The sequence below is a fragment of the Sander lucioperca genome, chromosome 18 (assembly GCF_008315115.2).
Source record: "Sander lucioperca isolate FBNREF2018 chromosome 18, SLUC_FBN_1.2, whole genome shotgun sequence".
Taxonomy (NCBI): domain Eukaryota; kingdom Metazoa; phylum Chordata; class Actinopteri; order Perciformes; family Percidae; genus Sander; species Sander lucioperca.
Window position 1 is genome coordinate 30916804 of NC_050190.1, and position 24001 is coordinate 30940804.

General features: G+C 43.1%; 1 protein-coding gene across 11 annotated transcripts in view; it reads left to right on the forward strand.

The window, feature by feature from the left end:
- The window catches only part of myt1lb (myelin transcription factor 1-like, b), a 110061-nt gene that overhangs the window by 69126 nt on the left and 16934 nt on the right, over positions 1 to 24001 (forward strand). For 9 of the 11 annotated variants that reach the window (XM_035994644.1, XM_035994643.1, XM_035994646.1 and 6 more), the window contains exons 5-11: positions 3189 to 3664; positions 8109 to 9272; positions 13209 to 13343; positions 16215 to 16305; positions 17625 to 17732; positions 19450 to 19676; positions 22077 to 22363. In XM_035994644.1, coding sequence (XP_035850537.1) covers positions 3189 to 3664; positions 8109 to 9272; positions 13209 to 13343; positions 16215 to 16305; positions 17625 to 17732; positions 19450 to 19676; positions 22077 to 22363 — 2488 coding nt within the window. The remainder of the gene's footprint in view (positions 1 to 3188; positions 3665 to 8108; positions 9273 to 13208; positions 13344 to 16214; positions 16306 to 17624; positions 17733 to 19449; positions 19677 to 22076; positions 22364 to 24001) is intronic. The other 2 variants (XM_035994647.1, XM_035994650.1) reach the window with 2 other exon arrangements.

Sequence of the window (24001 nt, forward strand, 5' to 3'; positions counted from 1 at the left end):
CTGACTGATGGATGTCCGGAACTGAGGAGGGAGGGAGAGAGAGAGAGAGGCAGAGAAGGATGGATAGGATATTGGACTGTGATTCACTGACATGAAACACAGAGAAAAAGAGGGAACAGAAATGGGTTTCTAAGTCTGCAATCCACCATCCTACGATAACACCTCACTTTTCCATAGCCACTCCACTACAAAAGCAGCACACATTGACTAACAACTACCATTTTCTTAGTCTGACACATGCCTTGTGGCATTCACAAACATCAGGTCTTACTCTAAGTATAGGCGCAGACTTTAGTTTTAGTTACAACAACGTTGAGGGGACACGTCTGATGATGTCATATCGTGAGGAGACTGAGTGCTCCAACCAGGTTTGGGCTGTATGAGTTATTGCTGTAATAGCTTGCAGGCGCTGGGAAGGGTTCTTTTTGACATGTAATTATTAAAGCAACACTAGAGCACTTTTCTTGCTTCGGTCCCGCTACAGGTTGGAAGCGGAATTGTCCGTTAATGTCTAATTCGAACTACAGATCCGCTACCCGATCTGGCAAACTTGCATAATGTAATGTAATGGACAATTCTGCTTCCAACCTGTAGGGGGACCGTGCTCTAGTGTTGCTTTAACGCTTTTGGTGTGCCTTAAGCGTGATTTATACTTCTGTGTAAAATCTACGCCGTGGCTGCGTACGTAGGTACATGGAGACAGGGACCCCACGCCGCAGCCTGACGTGTACCTCTCAAAGTGTAACTACACGTTGCTGCAATGCATAGCGCTCCCCCGACTCATTTGCACGTTCCCCTTCTCCATAAACAACATGGAATCAAGGAGAGGGTTAACTTCTCCTGCTCCAGATTTCCCACCGTGGTCAGAAAACAAAGGGGAGACACTTGGTTTCTCCCACTATGACTCTAGAGTCGGTACTCGCTCACCGTCACTCTCTCACTCGTCTACCACACACTCCCCGCACACACACACACACACACATGCCCGCCCTGCTATTCTCTTAAAGAGATCGACGCACATACCAAACGCACAAGTATAAACTTCAGGCCACTTACGTAGGCAATGGTGAAAGCTCTGCGTGGAGCCTCCGCTAGGATTGGGTATCGAGAACCGATTCCTACTTGGAATCGTTTAGAGGATTTGGTTTCAAATTTGATCATCGCTTCCCAATTTAACATGCACAAGTTTTGGTTTCCGTAGCGGCCAGGCGCTTGTTGTGTTGCAGCCTTGGAGCACAGTAAGCAGCGCTCTAGTGGGGCTTTATTTTACATTGAAAAAGCCCCGTAAAACTGCAAACCACCATTGAATCAAAATAAAACGTTCCTCTTATTTGTGAAAATAGGCATGTGACCCATTTCAACTCCACCCCTCAAAGAATCGGAATCGAGAATTGATAAGAACCGGAATCAAAAGGAAGAATCGGAATTGGAATCAGAATTGTTAAAATCCAAACGATGCCCAACCCTAGCCTCCGCAGAACCATAAATCAAGCCTCAGTCACCTACTATACTGCCGTCACCTGGAGTGATGTTGCACACTGTCAAGCCACAATTACGCTTGGCAGATCCGCAGCATCTAACTGTTGTAAAATAACCCAGAACCCTGGTGCATATGTGCACATCAAACATGTCTTTTGATTAATTATTCTACACAGTTTCTTCTGCAGGCATGTTGGAGACTGACACGAAACAGTTCACACAGCTCCACGAAAAACTGTGAATCACTTAGAAATTCTCGCTCCGCTTATAACTCCCTCGTGTTCCTGCCAGTCTTTCACCCGACGTCTCCATCCTAAACACCAGGGACAGCTGCGTGAGTCATCTCTTCTTAAACGAGGCTGGCCAAAATGTCTCCTGGAGTTCCCCATTTTTAATTATAGCACAGGTAGATGTGTGGCTGTGATGAGCAACATGATTAAGATTGTTCAGGTTCAAAACGAAAGTTTAAAAAGGATTTTTCGTCTCAGATAACAATACGTTTCCTTTGAGGAAAACTCTCTTCAGGATTCCCAAACTGTCAGTGCGTCATCATGACAGGGAGTGCTCTGTGATTAGAGTGGGTGAAAGTAGTGAATGTGATAAGCCATGATCTTCACAGCCTCGAATGCACCAACCTATAATAATGGGTTCTCAAAGTGCACCACAGGTGCGCAAAGGGAGCCTGGCCATGAGAGAGGCATGTGACGGTAATGCCCGGCTTAGACGTTACCATTTTATTACCATAACACCTTAAAGTTGGGGGACAAAAAGTTGCCCCCCCTATTCCGGCTCCTGCGACTCTAAGTAGCGCAGAGCCGGGGAAACATCCAGTGGTTGTAAAAATAGGAGCCAGGGATATTTCACAGCTGAGTGAACATGCCCAAAGCATGTTTAGCTCTCTTACACTCCAGCCTGGACAAGGGGTTTATTTGATGGCCAAAACACTCTGCAGAACTCATCATAATTCCGACCGTGTGGGCGCTTTTGTCCAAATGTGTGCACACAGCCTCACACTCACACATAAATGTACAAACAGCAGAACGCATTCTAAAGTAACGCACATGCAGCTTACATTGGGGGTGGGGGGGGGTGGGGGGGGGGGGGGCAGGTAGCAGCTCTGGGCTCTCAAAGGTTTGATGAGTGAAATGGATTAAGCTCCTGTGATCAATAGCCTGAGCGAATACACAGATTATCAGATTATCAGATTAGGACCTGTCCCCCCGCTGCCGCGGGGAGCCAGAGAATACATTAAAACCTGAGGTGCCTTGACTAGATTCAATTAATCAGGCTACAGGTTGTCTTCCCCCCATCCCCCCACCCCCTAGAACAAACTGATGTTACCTTAATATACATGAATGTGAAAATAAACTGAATCGTCTGCTTTGTTTGCTTCAAAGAGAGAGATTGTGTCTCTCTGTAACTGTTTTCTAGAAGAAATGGAGCATTTTATTATAATTGCCCAATAGTTAATGAGTATGTCTAATTAAGGTCGGTTAAGCAAAGTTTAATATTTTTCCCAGCAGAAGAACGTAAGAGGCATTGCTTTCCTGCGCAGTAAGAGGCCCATTTTCCATTGCTGCTTTGCACGTTGTATTCTAGTTTGTGAACCACGGCACCTTTTAACACAGAGGCCTGATTGCAAAATGATTAGCATTTCTGGCCAGGTGAGGCTAACAGCTAACGGCTGCCCTCTTATCTCTCCTCTGCAGTGTGTACGGCTGCCCCCTGGCCAAGAAGAGAAAGAGCCTAGACAGACACACCCTGGAAACCTCCCCCAAGAGGAGCACCTACCTAGATGACATGGACAACTCCACCATGGAGGAGTGCTACGAGACGGACGCAACCGAGGAGATGGACGACAGGGAGGAAGAGGAGGAGGAAGGAGCTGTAGAGGAGGAGGAGGAGGAAGAGGGAGAAGTGGAGGAAGAGGAAGAAGAGGAGGTGGAAGGCTACATGGACTACAATGTCGAGCAAATGGAGCATGAAGAAGGGGAGGTGGACAGAGGGGATGGAGAGGGTGAGGAAGAGGAGGAAGAAGAAGAGGAAGAGGAGGTAGAAGTGGAGCAAGAAGAGGAGGAAGAGGCTGATGATGGGAGGGTGGAGGAGGCAGAGGAAGAGGAGGAAGCGGTAGAGGAGGTGGACTATGAAGAGGGAGAAGAGGAAGGAGAGCAGAGTCAAGGGCAAGGTGAGATCGCTTTCTCATCCTATTGTACTAAAACACATTGGGTAGATGTTTAAAATGCACCGAATGCACTAGAACAACTTTTTTATTTTTTTATTTTAAAAGAATACTTTGACAGTTCAGGAAACATGGTTGTTTTTGTTTTGTTTTTGTTTTTTAACATTTATTTTTCCAGGCAAGTCATAAAGAACAGGTTCTTATTTACAGTGGCAGGAAGGAAGGAAGGAGGGCTAGAAAATAAAATATATTAGAAATACATACAGTTTAAATGACACAAAATACAATTTGAAATACAACACAGACAGCAGTAAACACGTATACCGAGAGGAACACACAGGTACATGGGTAAGTAAAAGAGGGAGAAAACGTACAAATATCGTTTGCTTTCTGGCTAAGAGTTAGATAAGAACAACATCAATACCACAAAAGAGTGATATCAATCTTCTCATGTAACTCTCCACCAGAAACCAAAATAAACATATTTTCCGTATGTCCAACAATTTCTTTAAACATTTCTTTAGCTATTCAAAAATCTGAGCATTTTTTCAAGTGCTGCATTTGTATATCTGTGGTTTGTATTTCCATTTTTGATGGGCTGACTAAAGTAGTTTGGGACAGTTGGATAGATGTTCAAACACTGGTTGTGTTTTCCATTGGAATGAGATGAGACCTGAGGCAACATATACTGAATCCAGCATGGCTGAAGCCATACAATGTATTATTCCTACAGTAGAATCAGAATCAGAATCAGAAAGGGCTTTATTGCCAAGTACGTTGCACATACGAGAAATTTGTCATGGTGTTGTTGGAGCATGTCACACATTCAAATATAAGAAGGATAAAAAGAATATAAACAATATAAGTATAAACATATACACACAGTATGTATTAATAACGATAAAATAAATTTAAATAAATAGTAAAATAAGTTAAACAGTAGTAAAAAGGAACGCTACAGCAGAGTAGGTACAGTGGCATGAGGAGCCAGAGGAGAAGTTTGGAGAGAGTCAGGGTGGGTTCCGGGCCTTGTTAATAAGGCTAGTGGCGGAGGGGAAAAAACTGTTTATGTGGCGTGAGGTTTTGGTCCTGATGGACCTCATCCTCCTGCCAGAGGGGAGAGGCTCAAAGAGCTTGTGTCCGGGGTGGGAGGGGTCAGCCACAATCTTTCCAGCACGCTTCAGAGTCCTTGTGGCGTATTTGGTTGTATTTTATTTTATTTTTATTTTTTTTTATATGTAATTCATTCATTCATTCATTCATGCATTCATTCATTTGCACATTTTATTCACATGAACTAATTTGAGACTGTCCTCCCATGAAAAACGTTCACATAGGTCATTTCTTCAAGCAGCAATTACGACACATATTAACGTTTATAGTGGTGCCGCCCTCTAGTGGCCTCCGGTAATTATTACGGGAGCAAAGCCAAGTAAGGTGACAAAGTAAATAACGCCAAATTCCACATAAGGTGGCAGATTGGGTTCAGCCCTATGTTCCCACATTTTTAGGACATTTTCAAAATTAGGTCTTGTGTTCCTACATTTCCCTTCAATTTAAGCCCTATCCTCCCACAATTTTTTTTAGGGTTAGGGTTAGGGGGCTAAAACCTGATACAAATTTATGAAAAAGGAAATGTGGGAACATAGGGCCTAATTTTGGAAAAAAATCTTAGAAATGTGGGAACATAGGGCTGTGGGAACATAGGCACGCTGCCGGCAGATTGTGGTGGTGGATGGGTCAAACAAACACAGGAATTTCACCCAGGAGACCGGGTTTAGTGTCCCGTTTGAAGTTAAGTCACGTAACAGATGATTTTAACCCAAATCATGTTTTTCTTCTTAACTTACCTAAGTAGTTTTTGTGCCTAAATGTAACCAAACTGCAACCGTTTCACAATGTTAAAAACGTGTTTAAAACCGCAACCGAAAAAAAAAATGCTCCTGTGGGTCTTATTAGAGGGTAGGAATAAACAACCTATATCGTTGTATGGTTTGGAGGACTTGTTGACTAATTTTCAAAACCTTTACTGTACTGCTGCTTACTGCTGCTGTAGTCTAAATCTAAATTGCTGGCTAAAATCAGCAGGGTCCTCCTTTGCAATTATTTCCCACCGAAATGTGTAAGCCATCTCCAGAAGACCTTTGCCAGTGCTAAAACTGGAGCCATGATTATTTTTTGGAAAGACTACTACTAACAAACTAATCATTTGTAATAACAAAGTAAACTTTAGTTGCCTGTCCCTGGATACATATTTAATCTTAAGAATATTAGTATATGTAGACAATCAAAGCCTAAATACTTTAATTATGCCTTCCTGAAGACATGATACAAAAACATCATCTAGTTTTGGGACCAAAGCTGGTCTAAGGCGCGTCGGGAGGAGCCCGAGACCAGATTTGGCAGGTTTCTCTCCAGCAGATTCTGCTTTGCACCCCCGCATCAAGATTGGACCTGACAGTGCCTTCAAGTCCAATTAAGAGTGAAGCTCTGAGAGAGAAGTGTGTGTTTGGCACATAGCTCTACCCACCCAAAGTGTTGATGTGGCATCTCAGCAGCCATGCTCCTATTTTCTTTCAGAATGTGAATCTCTACAGACTGGTGTTCATTAGAGCCCACAGCCAAGGCCTTAGCCGTAACACTGAGACTGTTGCCACTGTCTCTTCAGCCTGTCAACAGCCTCTCTGTCCATGGGTAGTAGCTGATTACCATGTTTTTTATTTTTTTTTTAATTATAAGTGCTATGGACATACCACAGTGCATGTTGTTGTCAATGGAAGGTATTCACTTTCCTAAAGAATTCTCCAAATCCTTCTTATTATTGAGCTCTCATTATGTTTGCTTTATTGGAATAGACGGATGCAGCAGCATTTTAATTTGCAGAATTTCCCCCCCGAAAAAAGGCAGGAAAATCTTACTGTATGCATCATTACCATGTTCCCCATTTGCCTCAAGACAGCTGTACTGGATGGTCGCTGGGCAGATTTTAATCTCCTAAATGTAATAGAGGTGACATTCTGGAGCTTCTCTGTGTTTCTCAGTGGCATGCACATCCCTCTGTAGCTAATCCAAAGCCAATTCAGGGAAGGGCAGTCTCTCTGTTCCCTCCCTAATCTGTTTCGCTTTCATATCTCTTTTGTGTACCTTGATTGCTCTTCAAATTGCTTTCCTGTGCCATGTTTCACACCTTCAAAAATTAAACCCCTGGTGCAGGAGGTTGCTGTAAAAAGCCTTCCACTGTCAAAATATGTGCCTGGTCATTCGTGACTGTTCCGTCTTCCCGCTCTAAAGCCCTCACCCCCCAAGCACCGATATTGTGTCGCTCTCATTAGATTGGAGTGTGTGTGTGTGTGTGTGTGTGTGTGTGTGTGTGTAGTATGTACAGTAAGTGAGGAAAAGTCAGTGTGAGTGTTAGTTTTGTCTATGTACAAATGATATAGTTGAAAAATATTCAGATTTGTCTTTGTATGCATACTTTGTTCTGATGAATACATTCACATGATTGTGTGTATTTTGATAGTCTTTGAGCCAGGCGATAATTAATATTTCATCACCGACAAATAACACTGTTTTTTTTGTTTTTTTTTTTCTTCTATGATCATTATTTTTTGTCTTGTGATTCACTCGTTCCCACCAGAAGTCAAACTCTTGTTTATCATATCTGTGTGTGGCGGAGGCCTCTGGGTTCATTTTCTCTGCAGGAATGTAAGTGGCAAATGTGACGCCAACGTGAGCAATGTGCTCTTGGCGGCTCAGGGTGGAAATGTGAAAGGAGAGATTGGAAGTGCTCCAGGAGTGAGTACTTGAAATTACTGACAGAAGAGGTTCAGTAACCTTTTGCAGCCTGTCAGAATCAATTAGGCAGTGAAAAGGATTCTAAAGATACTGATGATTGAATGAAAAAAGAACTTTACTAGCAAACGATGAATAGGTACTGACTGGGGTTCATCGTGTTGCAGATGGAACTCCATATTTCTCTCAGATTTTAGACCTTCATTGTGTAAAATTAAAAAAAAGCTTAATTCAAAGACTTTCTCACAGTGTTTTGAATCGCACTGCTGAACAATGAATAAAATTGTATCTCATTTGCAGCTATTTACAGAATTCTTCAGTAATATTGTTAATCATAAGACCTGTGAATATCTTATTGTAAAGACATCCAGGAAATAGGGGAAGAATCAGACTTTCCAAAGATATATCCACTGGTTTCATAGATTCCCATTTACCAGACCATCTTTCTCTGGAAGTTTCCCCGACCGCTATATTTAACTTCCTGTGCTGATTCACAATTCAGAACACAAGCTGCTGTTAAGACACTCAAAGTAAATTATTAGGGGAAGCAAAGAGTTCCTTATCCAATTTAGATGGACCAAGCCCAGAAATCTGATTTACCAGTAAAATAGAATGACGCAAATGAAATTACAAGACGTTTGCTCTTTCTTTCCAACAGAGGACGATGAGATGAGCGGCAGCGAGGGGGGCGAGGGCGATAGTGGAGGCGGCAGGGGTGGCAGCGGCGGCAATGCCAAATCTGGCCCGGCGACGGAGAAGGACAGCAACAACAATGACGAGTACGAGAACTACGATGAACTCGTGGCCAAGTCCCTCCTCAACCTGGGCAAGATCGCAGAAGATGCTGCCAACCGAGCCATGACGGAATCTGAGATGAACAGCAACTCCTCTAACAGCGCTGAGGAAGAGGACGACGAAGAGGAAGAGGAAGAGGATGAGGAGGACGAAGAAGAGGAGGAGGAGGAAGAAGAGGATGAGGAGGAAGAAGAGGAAGAAGAAGAGCAGGTTGAAACACAGAGGGGTGATCTGAGTTTGGACGTTGACAGTGATGTGGTCCGGGAGACGGTGGACTCCCTTAAACTTCTGGCACAGGGACACGGTGCAGTTTTGTCTGACAATTTAGATGGACAGGAGTTTCAGGACGGTACAGCCGAGAACGACTGTACTCACAATGGGGGAAGTGCACACAATGGTGGTAATGGACAAGTTAAGATCAACAGCAATGGACAAATAGAAAACAGCGACGAGGAAGTGTGTTTAAGCAGTCTGGAGTGCCTACGAAACCAATGCTTCGACTTGGCTCGGAAACTAAGCGAAACGAAACCCACTGACCGAAATGGACCGTCGCAGCAAAACCATTTTTCATGCGGGGATCCCAATCAACAGCCCCAGCATCACGGCTATGGGGATTTCCACCATAGCCAAGACGACAGGCGAACACTTGATAGGAACTATTCGGACATGGACAATCTCATGAAGCTAGAGGAGCAGCTGAGCCCGCGCTCCAAGGCCTTCTCCAGTTGCGCGCAGGACAACCGATATCACACCAACCTACGGGACTTTGATGAGGACACAGCCTCTGTGACGTCGGACCGATCGGAAGAAGTGTTTGACATGACAAAGGGCAACCTGTCCCTGTTGGAGAAGGCCATTGCACTAGAGTCAGAACGCGCAAAGGCAATGCGGGATAAAATGGCGACCGAGGCTGCCAGGAGAGACGGGGTGAGGTATAACCATGAAGACCATGGCCTGCGACATGGCTACGGTGTTGAGCGTAAAGCCCGGCTTCCTGATGGTATGAAGAAGCCTTTCTACCATAAAGGTGAGTGGTTCTTTTAAATACAGACACGATCCGATGCAGACCAAGCGTCCAAATGGAAACCATATCTTCAGTGTAGACATGCTTACCTCATTTAACAAGCTTGGGTAAAAATGTTTGTCTGCCACTGTTTGGCTCTGTATTCTATCTATGCTGTACTGGAGACTAGACAGCCCACATGCATTCTGGGAACCTCACTATAACCCCAGGAAAAGCCAATTTGGAAATACGCATCTCGGTAGCAGCGGGAGCGGCAGCAGCTTATGTTGTTAAAATAGGCCAGCATGGAAACATCAGAGGGTAGGCTTGTCAGGCATAAGTAATGGCAATCTGCACGGCCTGTTAGGACCGCAAATCTCATCCCTGCGATGCAGCTTGGGGTAAAGCTGCCTATTTTTAAACCTGTGCAACCACTTGGGAGAGGCAGCTACAAAACAGAGGCCTTCTGCCTTTCGAAAGGATTCATGCTTTAGGTGACATTTATGACCTACCGTTGAGATTGATACATACTGATACCAAAGTAAGACAAATATATATGGCTAATCATATAGTACAAAGGCCGCAGTATTCCATCAGTGGCAATTGTTATACAGTGTACTGGATGTGCTGGATGTCTGCTTGTATACCTACAGAGTTGCACTCACACAGACATTTACAGTGCTCTCATTTCAAGCTCCCTTGTTTAACTAACCTATTATCATTCCTCTGATTATATCCTTGACTGCAACAATATTCAGACTTAGGTTAAATAATTTCCCCCCGTAAGGAAGATATCAGATGAGACCAACAAATTGGAGCATGCTAATTCACAGCAGGGTTATATTACAGCCTAAATGCCACACAACTCACAGTAGGTACAGTATATATTGTGACTTAAATGCCACACAAATGTTAATTTTGAAAGCCTTCCATGGCCTCCGTGTCTGGTAAATGTTGGAATAATGAGAGGACGCAAAAGACAGTTGTGTCACGATAACATCTTTCCTCAGGTAAGATAGTAGAAGACACTCGTTGACCAGGGTTCCTGTGTGACTCATGAAACAGAGCATGGAGAGGGAGGGGGAATCAGGAGGGGGGTTCAGAGAAGAGCCCTGCTCCCTACGAGAAGCATGAGACTGAGATGAAAATTCAACAGTATCAGAATGACCGATAACGAACGGCAGGCCAACTGACTGCGCATTAATTACCAGAGATGGTATGGTAATGGGGGGCATTTGCTATGCAAAGCGCAGACCGTCCCCAGCCACAATCAATATCCCCTGCTTTCTAATATGCCTTCCACTTGGCTGCTCCCACTCTCTGCAATGGAAGCGTGGACAGGCAGAACACACGGGCATCACGTACTGTATGTGTATGTGTACGTGTGCGTTTGTGCGTGTGGTAATGGAGAATTATTTCCAACATACTGTTCAAACACTAACAGTCAATGTAATAATCTGCCCCAAAAGAATTCATTATTAAGAAGCCACAATTTACATGCAGACCAAGTTCTGTATCAACATGCCTTTATTGCACTGGTGCCAGACAGAAGAGCCAGACATGACATAGCAATATTGTACCAAACTCATATGCCCCTAACAGATGATAGCCACAGAGGACAATGAGGTGCTCTTTTTTTCTGATGAATGAGACTTGGGATTTCATTTGGTGACTCAAATGTATGAGTAGGTGTGCTCTCAATTTTGTCCTTTCTCGACCCTCCTGATCCCTTCACTTGATTATTCTTCTCTTTACTCTTACTCCACAACCTCTGGTTTATTTTGATTTGTCAGTAAAGGCCTTAGGTGGAGCTACTAAGTTACACAGGCCTGTACAACTTTAATCAGTGGTCTGTGTTTCTGTGGCATGAGAGATAAAAGCCACTCTCCTGTCCACTTTACTAATGCTTGTTCCAGATAATGGTTTCTGTCACTCAAATGGCTCCAAATTGATTATACAGTCTGATACAACACTATACTCCTGTAGGGCTGAAACTACCGATTATTTTCATAGTCGATTAATCTTTCGATTATTTTCTCTATCTTGGTCGATTAGTTGTTTGATCAACATTTTTCATAATTTTCTGACATTTAATAGACCAGTGTTTTCCAAAGCCCAAGATGACGTCCTCAAATGTCTTGTTTGTCAAATGCCAACTCAAAGATATTCATTTTACTGTCATAGAGAAGTGAAGAAACTAGATATTAAATATAAACAAAATAAATAAATATTCACATTTAAGAAGTTGGAATCAGAGGATTTTTCTTTTTATAAAAATTGACTCAAGCCGATTAATCAATAATCAAAATAGTTGGCGATTAATTTAATAGTTAGCAACTAATTGATGTATCCATTAATCTATGCAGCTCTATACTCCTGTAACTCAGCTGTGAAAATATATTAAAGGATGTCATTGCTTCATGAATTTTCCTAATTTCCATAAAAAATGGTAAGGTAAACATGCGTCCTACATTGCATGTTGACTGTAAGAAGAATCCTTGATCTCGTTTGAGAGTCAAAGTGTTTTAAAGGTGGACGGTTACATTTGCAGAAACAATGCCAGTTGGCACAGCTTGGCATCGCTGCTTTCTGGTGGAAATTATATCTGATCTGGGGTTCAAAGAAATAGGAGAGCCAGGTATTGGGAAGGGAAAGACAATCTTATTTTGTGTGTGTGTGTGTGTGTGTGTGTGTGTGTGTGTGTGTGTGTGTGTGTGTGTGTGTGTTCTTGTTTAACTACATTTGTGGGGTCCAAAAACTGGGAATACAGTATACTTGTGGGGTCCGGACAGCTTTGTGGGGCCAAAATGCTGGACCCCACAACTTTAAAGGGCTGTTTGAGGGTTAAGACTTGGTTTTAGGATTAGGATTATAATTAGGTTATGGTTAGGGTGAGGGTAAGGGTTAAGGTTAGGCATTTAGTTGTGATGGTTAAGGTTAGGGTAAGGGGCTAGGGAATGCATTATGTCAATGACGGGTCCCCACAAAGATAGTGAAACGCACTATGTGTGTGTGCTGTGTGTGTGTGTGTGTGTGTGTGTGTGTGTGTGTGTGTGTGTGTGCGTGCAGTGTGTGCTTTTTGAACCCTCATTGTCACACTCAGCTCAACAAACTGTCATGTGAAGGCATGAGTGGTTTTAATGAAGAGAAGTATGATAAATTCTTAATTGAATCTAAACTAAAAGCTGAAACACTTTTTGTTGAAGGTCACTTACAGAGAGAGAGTAGTAATAGTTCACAAATCTTCACTATTTCATTATAGTAAACACACTTCACGATCAAAAGATCTGTCAGGAAGCCAGTTATTGCATCTTTGTCTTCACTCTATTACTTTAAATGAGCACAGCAGCAAATAATGGCCCATTAATAAGAAATAAAATTCACTTAAAATTCAAATGTTTTTGTTTGCAATGGTCAAGGGTGTACATTTGGTTTTAGAAGTGGGAGCAGGGGGGCAGGGGGGGGGGGGGACATGAAGTCAGGGATTCTTTATCTAAAATGAACTGAAAAAGTCCTGCATTTTACATATTTCTATCAAGCTAAAATTAACACATCATGAGGTCATACTTTCTAAATGAATGGCATGGATGAATGGTCAAAGAAATAGACAACAAATAGAAATGATATGTAAATTGCTATAATAATCAATATAATATACTTAAAACTGTATATCAAATATAAATAGCAAAACTACACATCTTGTGTTCTTCAGTTCTTCTGTTCCTTACTGATGCAGCTGTATATCTGCCTTTCCTTAGGTCATATACTTTATGTTATTCACCTATGGCATTTTAACTCTCTTGTAACTTGACATCTGGGAGATATTTCTTTGCACCTTAAAGCTCGGATGTTATGTGGCGGCCATAGTGTCAGCCCCACATGCGCTAACATGTTGTACTCATGCAGCAGTCCAGCATTTTGTCATGTGCGATCGCCTAAATATGATTTTTCTGCTCACAGATGCTTCGCGTGCAGACAAGAAGGAAAGTCGGTGTCCGACACCAGGCTGTGACGGAACGGGTCACGTTACGGGCCTGTACCCCCACCATCGGAGCCTGTCCGGCTGTCCGCACAAAGACAGGGTGCCACCAGAAAGTAAGCACTTCAGTCACACACCAGCCAAACTCTGCTTTGGCTTATATTTACCCAACCTGTGGCCTTTGTGTTTCTTTGATGTTCAGGAATCGGCATGTTTCCCGTGATCACTGCTGTGTCTGGCTCGTTCTGTGTGTGTGTGTGTGTGTGTGTGTGTGTGTGTGTGTGTGTGTGTGTGTGTACTTGCTGTTGTGGGACTGTGTTTGATATTTCAGCGGGGGGGGCGGGGTTCAGTGACGGGCCAGACGGGTCACAGCTGCACTTCTCGTGTTACCTTTTGCATGGGGCCGTGGTTTTGCTTGCGGATTGCCTGCCTAGTGTTTCCGTGGTGATGAGGTGTGAAATGAGGCCTTGTTGATGCACAAATAGTGGCAACGCAGCAATTGGTGGGATGGTCACGAGCTGTCAATCAGTGACTTACTTGACTGTATGAGACTTTGTCCTCCACTAGATTGACTGGCAGTGATTGAGAGCTAATATGCTAATCCCATCCACTGTTGTTGGTTTCATCATTGTAGGGGATATTTGGGTTGCATGCTTCTTCACAGCATGGTTCATTATTGAATGTGTGACTGATGAGACCAGGTGAAATGCCATGCTTTTTTTATTACAATAATTTGTCTAGCGTTTTAACGTTCATTGAGTCTGACTTTTTATTTTTTTCACAAAAAATTGAAAATGCTCACAGACCTTGATAACACTGAGCCGGCCTCACTCATCCATGCCATAAACCCCATTCATTTATTTGTATTCCTTGCTCAATTAAGTTCTGTTGAATGGAAGGGCTGCATCATACCTCTAAGCCACGGATCAAGTGAAGTGGCAATAAACATTAGCCTTGAATGACTAGTGAGTTTTCCCTATTGAGACTTCACCCCGGCTATTTAGTCTCATTCACCTTGTGCAAACTTCTCAATAAAAGCCCATTTACACGTTTCATTAACTGCAGCGTGAAAATCAAGTTATGATCTGTCATGATCCCAGACTGCAATCAAAATAAAAGAGGGCTTTAATAATGGCAAAGAAATTAGTTAGCATTAAAGCCTGGCTTGTAAAGACCAGCAGTGTCACAGATGACTCTTGTTCTGTGGAGCACCGCTCACACAAAGGTCCCTAACCTGAGATGTACTTGTCTCCCAGAGATGTGAAATGACTCAGAGCAGCTGACCTTGACTGGGAATCAAGAGCCCCAAAATGGAATTTGGAATGGGCTTGGATTGATTGTCACTGGAGATTTTGGGATACGATGTCTCTGTTCCTCCTCTTGTTCCTCACTTGTGTTGATCGGGCCGACATTTTGGGGAAATGATACTGTACCGCTAATACTGCACAGGATGCTTTGGATCACAAAAAGTTCTCTTCTTGATCTCTGTGGCCTCATCTTCAGTCCTTCTTCCTTGACTTCAAAAGGATACTTGAGAGTGCAACAAACACACACACACACACACACACACACACACACACACACACACACAGTCTTGTTGCAGTCAGAAGGTGACCTGCTTTAGGTGGCTTGAGTTATCGCTAGGTCTCTGCATTATCAGCCACTCACCAGGTTACTGTCAATATGTGGTCAATAGTCTCATGCAGACTGCTTGCTTCACCGCTTTAAAGGTAAAGACGAGCACATGTCACACATACTACACATACTACACAGCTGCCTGCCTGTGGGGAGGATTCAGCTATGGGCAAGACTCTCTCCCCGATTAACACATTTGCTGTTCTGAATGGACAATGTGTTATTAATGCAGTGGCTTCATTTAATTGGGAAATCACACAGTGCATCCAGAGTGTTCCTTGGGAAATGTGAAAAATGACGATTAAATTATATCTCAAATTCATTATTCCCGTTCCTGTTTGCTCATTGTGGCAATCTTTTCTGTAGAATGCTAAAATATTGAATCAGCTCACATGAGAATTTTTGTCTTGAAAGTGATTTACCTCTGCAACATGCAAGGCATTTGGAGCCACATTGCTTCCTTGTATTGTTCTTTTCTCAGCATCCCTATAGTTATGTCAGTGCCCACTGAATCAGGCGCAGTGCTTGAATTTCTTGCCATTCTATCTGTGTCTTTGCAAAGGACAGGGCAAAACAGAGATATGCATAATGTATTGGCTTGTGGCATGTTGAGGTGGCAGGCTTTGTCCAATTACCTGCACCGAACGCCAATTAGTATGTAAGGGATGGAGGATGATGAGGGGTTAAAGTTTAAGGGGGTGATAATGATGAAGCTGGTGCCGATGGGGTTTGGCCCTGCGCACCACGGATTTTCAGACGACCCTTCCCCGCGTCCGCGGTGCACCAACGGCTCCTCTCGGACATCCGTAGATCATTAATCTAATTGGCTGGTTGCCGAGGGGATCTGAGACAGTTATGGACTGTTTTAATGGTAAATGGTATCGAAGACTGCGCTCTCTACCCTGACAACCTACGGATGATAACAAAGCACACTCTATCAAGGAGTTTCATACCATGCGTCTGCTTCTGTCATTGAAGGCTTGTGTTTTGCATGATTGCTAGCTGTTGGTTGCTCTGCTCTCTGCATGCCCAGAATTCCTTTTCCATTTCTGTCTCTTGCTGGCTTTGTCCTGTTAAACTTAAATGACATCTTTTTATTCATGGCTGTTCCCTATTCCATGAATACTAATTTGAAAGGCTAGATAAGTGGAAGCAATATGGTTGGGAACCTTGCCTGCCCTCTCAAACTAGCGTTCATTAAAATGAAGAAGAGGTCATTTGAGTTCACACAGGCTCATTTCTTAATGATGTTTATAATGCCAAGCTCCTCACACACTAATAGAGCTCATGCGTGATTGTAAAGGGCTCCTAACCTTCCCTGTCTTTCACTCCTATCTCCTGTCTGCGTGAAGTTGTGGCTATGTATGAGAATGTTCTTAAGTGTCCTACGCCTGGCTGCACGGGACGTGGCCATGTCAATAGCAACAGAAACTCCCACAGAAGGTAAGTGACAGCCTGCCCATATGAAACTGGCACTGTCCATGTCGCACCCTCCTTTTTTTCACAGTGGGACTTTCTTTTAATGGCGTATTGTTCTGAAATTATTTCTTCGTCCTCAATTTTCTTTTCCACGCCATCTTTTTGTTTAGTTATTGTTAAACCCATTCTTTTTGTCTTTGCAACACATTATTTTCTGTGTGGATAAGTACAGTTCTTTCTTATAATGTTGGGTAGAAGGGAATACAATTAAAGTAGTTCAGCTGCTCAACAATCCCATGGTTCTAACTGAGACTGATTAGAATGCAGCAATTCACACCTTCCACGGCATAAATTATTTATCAGCTCGTGGCAAAAAATGGCATCTATCCGGTGCAGGGTTGGAGGGAGAAACTGAAATAGCAGGGCGCTGTTGCCAGTGCTGTCAGACGGGGCGAGGTGACAGTGAAAGAGGAGTGTCACCTGCAGCAGATGCTCAGGGAGTCGGGCATAGCAGCAGCCATTAGCACCTTTCTGCCACTCAGCCAGGGTGACAGGAGAGGTGCAGACCTGGGAGGACCAGAATGCCTCCGTGCTGTGCTCAGTGACACGGCTACAGCGCAAAATAGGCACGCACAGTAAACTTTCACTTTTACTAGAAAGAGCTGATATAAACCTCCATTTACTACTGTATACCCCTCAACTTCCCAACCTGGTACACACTCTTATGCACATCTCATGACAGGTGCTCATGAACACAACTCTATACTGGCTTCAGGCCATTGTCAAAGATCATTTTTTCACCGTGGCCCAGCACACTGCAGTTGACAGACTGGATGGAGAATAATAGGGGTTATGGATAACAACATGAACTTGTGTCACATTTGGTTAGTTAGTTGTCAGGAGGAAGTTTTACAGCTGCAAATGCTATCGGAACATACTGTAGATGTAGATCCCAAGTGTATGTGAGTGTGTGTCTTGTCAGCATGTTTTTAAAGGAAATACATGCACATTTGTATGCACATTTGTACATATGGGAATATCTATTCTGAGAATAATTTCAAGCCATTCAACCAGAAACAGGCAAGCTGTTGCCAATTGTGTTATTATTTATAAATGTTTAAAGTGATGAAAATTAATGATTTTGAATTTGAATCAAATACTTTCTGAACTATAGTCAGGTATTTTAAAACTGGTAGACATTGGGATTCATTGGCTGACAGACAGATATGCACTGGCTGACAAGTTAAACATGTTTTACAGCATTCAATGTAACATTTTCACCTATCACAATGCGTCTCAGATGCAAATTCCAATGTGCAACTTAAGTCGCTTTCTGATTGCAGTCTTTCCGGATGTCCCATCGCTGCCGCCGAGAAGCTGGCCAAAGCCCAGGAGAAGCACCAGGGCTGCGACGGCCCCAAGTCCAACCAGGCCTCTGACCGAGTCTTAAGGTAGTATTCACTCTTCACTTTCATATACATCACATATGATGAAATTCTCTGTTGGAGGTAGCCAAAATATGAGATGGACGGCACATAACGTAGATCAACGCATTCTCATAAACGGGTTCGTATGATATCTTGCAAAAACTTGCATTTTCATGAACAGGTTCGTATAATATCGTACAAAAACGTATGCACAACAATTCGTATGATACACTACAAAATTATGGCAACTGCCGGCCGGTCACGTGACGGCCGGTCACGTGACGGCCGGTCACGTGACGACCGGTCACGTGACAGTTAAGTTTAACAGTCTACCCACAGTTCAATTTAGCTGAGAAAAGGTGACTGTGAGCCGGGTACGGAGCACCGTGAGGTCATGGTCGTTTCAGCGGCCGTTGCAGTTGAGTTTAGAAGACAAAAGGCGACTGTCCTGCGGTGACGACGACAGTTAAAGGTGCCGTAGGTAGGATGGTGAAGATCCAGGACTTAGCCAAAACATTTGAACATCGACAACTTCTCAGTCCCTCCCCCCTTTCTGCTGAAGCCCAAAACGGTCTCCTAAGCCCCTCCCCCCAAAAGGGAGAATGAATGCGTGTGCAAGAGCAGTGATTGACATGCAGTTAGACACCCCCCCTGGCCCTGATTGGTGCATCTGAACAGGGAGCGGTGGATTTTTGCAAATTGCACTACAGGCTGTAGGTGGTGCCAGAGGAGCCAGATTATTTTTTAAATTACCTGCTTCATATGTAGTTTTACTGGAACATAGGGTCAGTTTCAGAAAATATGACAGAAAGTTAGTTTTATAAGGCTACTACTGCACCTTTAAGTTTAGGCGCCAAAACGACAAGTTAAGATTAGAAAAAAGATTAGGGTTTGTGTTAAAACACCGGTCCCCTTAAGTAGTACTCCTGGGACAAGAACACCCATTTCCATTTTGTACTGACTGAAATGTGATATAATACTTACCATTTAGAGAACTGTCATTCAGTCATGTTGGAATGTTTTGTTCTTTTTCCGCACCTGCATTTTGTGAAGCTTTTGAGATTTGAAATCTCCCCTTTTTTGTTTTATGTTTATGTTCTCCTGTCCCCTGAGAATACTTCCTGGAAACGGCATGTTCATTTCTGTGCTCACTATTGAAGGCAAATCGTTTTATTAGATTCCAACAAAATTGGCCTCATTTATCATAGCGAAAGGCAGAGCTTTTTGAATAAGAGTTGTTTTGATAGTCATGAAAATGCTATGATGAAAAGTCATAGGTAATTGTAATTTATTTTTTATATATAACGGAACATCAACAGCATACAATCTTACATTTCATTTCTTCCTGGTCTTAGATTGAGGATATAAATGCATATCAAATGATGAAAGCATATCAGAAGTATGCAAGTGTAATAAAAGAAATGTGGAAATTCAATTTTGACTGTTTTTTTTTTTATAGTTTAGGCATGAAAAACACTTGTAGAAGGGTTATTTTGTTCTAAAGCAGGAGGAAGAAAACATCCATGCAATGGTGTATCAAAGGGATGCCCCACACTCTAAATCAACCCACCGTTACCATCTACCAGCATCATTCTCCATATTCTAACCCTAGAGTATTACCATAACCCCTTCCCTTGCATCTGCCCATTTTTTTAACCAAACCCCAAGTTCCCCTCTCCTTCCCCTGGGCAATATTGAGTGCCTCGGTCCAACTTCCACCACCTCGTCATTTATTTTCCAGGCCTATGTGCTTTGTCAAACAACTGGACTATCCACAGTATGGTTACAAGAACAATGTCTCCACCAGCACGCCCCGCTCCAACCTGGCCAAGGAGCTGGAGAAGTACTCCAAGACCAGCTTTGACTACAGCGCCTTCGATGGCAGTAACAACCACCAAGTGTACGGGAAACGGGCCATCGCACCCAAAGTTCACGGACAAAGAGACACCTCCCCCAAAGGATATGACGGTACTATTTTACACAGGGTTTCCGCGGGGTCTTAAAAAGTCTTGAAAAGTCTAACATTTCAAAATCAAAATTTTAGGCCTTAGAAAGTCTTAAATTCGCTCAAGAATTGGGTTCTGGGTCTTACAGACCCTGAACACGCACACAGGTGTTTTAAGTTTATCTGGCTGATTGGACCACTTCCCAGGACTGTTTGGGTGTGTTTAAACTGATTGCTGACATCTTCCTGAGCCTCTTGTTAGCTTTGTTGCATCATTTAGGGCAGGACAAATGACAGCTTTTCCATTGTTATTGGTAGAAAGATTTGTCACCTAATACATTCCCATCTAATGCTGCATTCCAGGCAACCCGTAACTCGTGTTTTCACAACCTTCTACCCGTGAAAGTGCCCTGGAACGGCAGTCAAACCCGTAACCCACTACTCGTGAACTCGTACAAGATTGTTGTACTCCCAGTTACAGTTTTCACATCACACACACATAAACAACAATGGCGACCCCTGTTGATGCTGTACAGACGCCGTGAGAAATAGAATTAAATGTACATAAATAGGCAACGTAAAGTAATTCCACACATTGTAATCAAAACAATACACATACAATTGTGTACTACTACAGGTTATGTTTATTAAATGAAGCCCAAAATATGTCGCAGACTAGAAATTGCTAGTATCAGCTAGCACTAGCTAGCGCTAGCGAACGTCAACGTTAGGTAGCCGCTAGCTAATGCTAATGCTAGCTAATGCTAATGCTAGCTAGAAGTGTTTGTGGTGACTTTGCCTGGAACGCTGTCACTACCCAATGTGAGTCGAATGCAGATATGAGTTGCTCATGTGTCACTTTGCGACGAGTGCAGATGTGAGTTGCGCATGCGTCACTTTGCGACAAGTAGCCAACAAGACGCTAACGAGAGACCTCTGTAAGGTCAATACAATAAAAATGGACCTACATAACGAAGTTTGTTCACTGCTGGCTACAAGTTAGCAATCAAACACAACAAAGGCTGTCACTTGAATGGCGTTTTGAGCTAACGTTAGCAATCAAAACAATCATAGATAGCTAAAACGTTTTTGAAATGATTTCCATCTTCTGTTATTGTTTGTAATGAGAAAAGTTTATTATTTTATGGATTTCACAAATTTCAGTCTGACACGTTATGCCGTAAACCATTTAAATCTGAGCATGCGCAACTCACATCTGCACTCGACTCACATCGGGTATGACACGTTATTTCGAGGCTACGTTTTATCCATCTGAAAACTATAATAGTTTGGCAGGGAAAGCAATCTTCTTTTTAACCTTAAAGTGCCCATATTATGAAAAAATCACTTTTTCTGGGATTTGGGGTGTTATGTTGTGTCTCTGGTGCTTCCACACACATACAAACTTTGAAATAAATCCATCCATGCTGTTTAGAGTGAGATACGGTTTCTGAATGTGTCCTGCCTTCAGTCTCTGGGTGAGCTGTTCAAAATCGGCACGGCTTGTGACGTCACAAGCCGAAACGAGCAGGCTAACCGCAACCATTAGCTCGTAGCGTTAGCATGCTAACGCTAATGCTAAGGCTAGCATGCTAACGCTAGCATGCTACCTTGTTCTCAGTAGCAAAGCACTGCTACAACACACACAAGTTCACCATAATCTACAAAAGAACTACTTACATGTGCGCCCTCATTTAGAAGTCTCCCAGCTAATCCTGCCTTGTAACTGACCCAAGTTGTAGAAACAGCCTTTCTTTTACTGTCTATGGAGCTAGCTAGCTGACATGATCTACATCTGAGCTACTGGGCATGTGCAGTGCAATCAAAGATAGTACAGAAGAAGAAGAAGAAGAAAAGAGATCTCACTCTGTAGCTAAAACAGAGACCAGGTGAAAAGAGGATCTGCAGCAGTGAGAGAGAGCACTGCAGTACAACAAAAATATGGTGTTTTTTGAAAATTAAACCATGTAAACCTATTCTGGTACAACCTTAAAATACAATTATGAACCTGAAAATGAGCATAATATGGCTGCTTTAAGCCTAAACACATATCTTTTTATGGTGCCCTACATTAATAAGATATTAAAATAATAATTATTTACACATTCATATATCGTGTTTTCATGTCAAACATACATGTGGAAGGCACATTAAGCTTAACTGTATCTGTGGATGGCTATACTGTAGTTGCTACCTTACTTACCTACAGGTCAGTAAGCCTATCATCACTGTTGTTGAGTTTTTTGTTTTTTTTTTACAAATAGGCTGATTTATCTTTTCATATAATATGTTGGATTTATGTTAATGTATATTTTCAGATATATTTAAATTTTTGTGGAAAAACACATTCAAAAAAGTAATAAACAATAATTTGGTGGCCCACCATGCAGTGACTGTTCATTTTGCATTTCTTTAACCCACAGCCAAACGTTACTGCAAGAACTCCAGCTCGGCCAGCAGCACCACCAGCACCTACGCGCCCAGCAGTAGCAGCAGCAGCCTGAGCTGTGGAGGTGGAGGAGGGGGCGCGGGCGGAGGCCGAGGAGGTGGGGGCAGCAGCGCCAGCAGCACATGCAGCAAGAGCAGCTTCGACTACAGCCATGACATGGAGGCCGCCCACATGGCGGCCACGGCCATCCTCAACCTGTCCACGCGCTGCCGGGAGATGCCACACGGCATGGGGGGGAAGCCCCAGGACCTGTGCTCGCAGGTAGGAGGGGGGGAGGAAGGATCATTTTCATGTCGTACATTTTGTCACAGAAATGCAAACACAAATCAGCAGTAGGGCTGCACAATTAATAACAATTTTATCGAAATCGCAATATTGGGAGGGGGCCCAATTACGTGTCACCATTCTGAATAAAGTGTTGTGGTGCTGCAGAGATGTCCCAGCCTACAAATTGTATCCTACAGACTAAAGATTTTTTTTTTTGGTTTGGTACGACTCCTTGCAAAAGTCACACTATACTATAATCATTTTCATTTTAATATTTTAATATTTTTCAATGAAAATGATAAAAATGATCATTCCCTTCAACATCGTGAATCATATCACAATCACGATATCAGTCAAAATAATCGCAATTAGATATTTTCCTCATATCATGCAGCCCTAATTAACAAGTGTATTCTGGTGAGGACTTGGTTTGGTTGAGCAGGGCACTGTTATTTTTTTTTTTTCAAATGAAAAGACGTTACAGACGTCCCCTGATTTGACACTGCAGCCTCACATGACTCCATATTCACTTCAACTTTGTAAGACGTTGGCCTCCTGCTGCAGTCACAACAAAATCCACTGACAGATTATCTCTGTTCTTCCTTCATTATACTAATGCTGGCAGTGAGAACTGACAAAGATGGGGCGATTTCAGCTGCGCACACCACACGCACACATGCACACACTCCCACACACACATTTCATCAAAGATCCGTGGCTGTGTCTTACACTCAGGTCTCAGCAGGGCAGTTTTTTTATTTTCCGTCTGGGAATCAGATAGGAGCAGGACGAAGCGCCGTTTGACACGGCGTGAGCCCAGTGTGTCATTTCTGAGGAGATAAGGTGACGGTGTTTCTGTATTATCTGTGCCCAGATGCTGAGCTGGGAAACGGGGGCCAGAAAGAGCACGCACAGCGGAGGTCTAATGCTGGTTTAATGCTAATGTTGACAGTGGAGACTGCCAGAGAAATAGAGTGAGGATAATAGAATTAAAAAATAAAGAAAGAGAGCAAAGAAAGCCCTTTTGGTGGGAGGTTTCTAAATGTCACAGTGCAGAAGGTGAGGAGAGGGCAATACAGGAGAGGAGGATGTTACTGAAGAAAACTAGGGGAGAGCAGAGGAAAGGAGAAGGAAAGGATGAAAGTAAAAAAGCAGCGTACTTCCAAAGGAAAGTGGAACGGAATAAAGTTGGCGGGAACAAACGCCTGAAGCAGTCAGTACTTCCTCTGGTCCTACCTCATTTCATTGTCTGTCCTTCTCCTGCTTCGGGGCCAGACGGGCAGGATGCTCTCAGGGCATGATGGGAAGACGGGAGACTTCAGAGGTTTTTTTTTTTTTTTCTCTTCTTCTTCCTCTTTCATCTCAACACCTCACCTCGTGGCACACTCTGTTCCTTTCTATGTCTGAATGAAACTTCACACACACACACACACACACACATCTATTCTCGCCTCCTTGTTTTTTTCAGCCTGTCTATCCGTCTGGTTCTCTTTGTCTCAGTCTGCTCGTTCTCCTCTAACCCTCTTGCATTTGAATAACTGATCGAGGCCACAAGAGGTGAAACTCACCTGGATTTTACAAAAGAACATTTGTGATATAACGAGATAAATTCATATGTTGTCTAAACAAGAA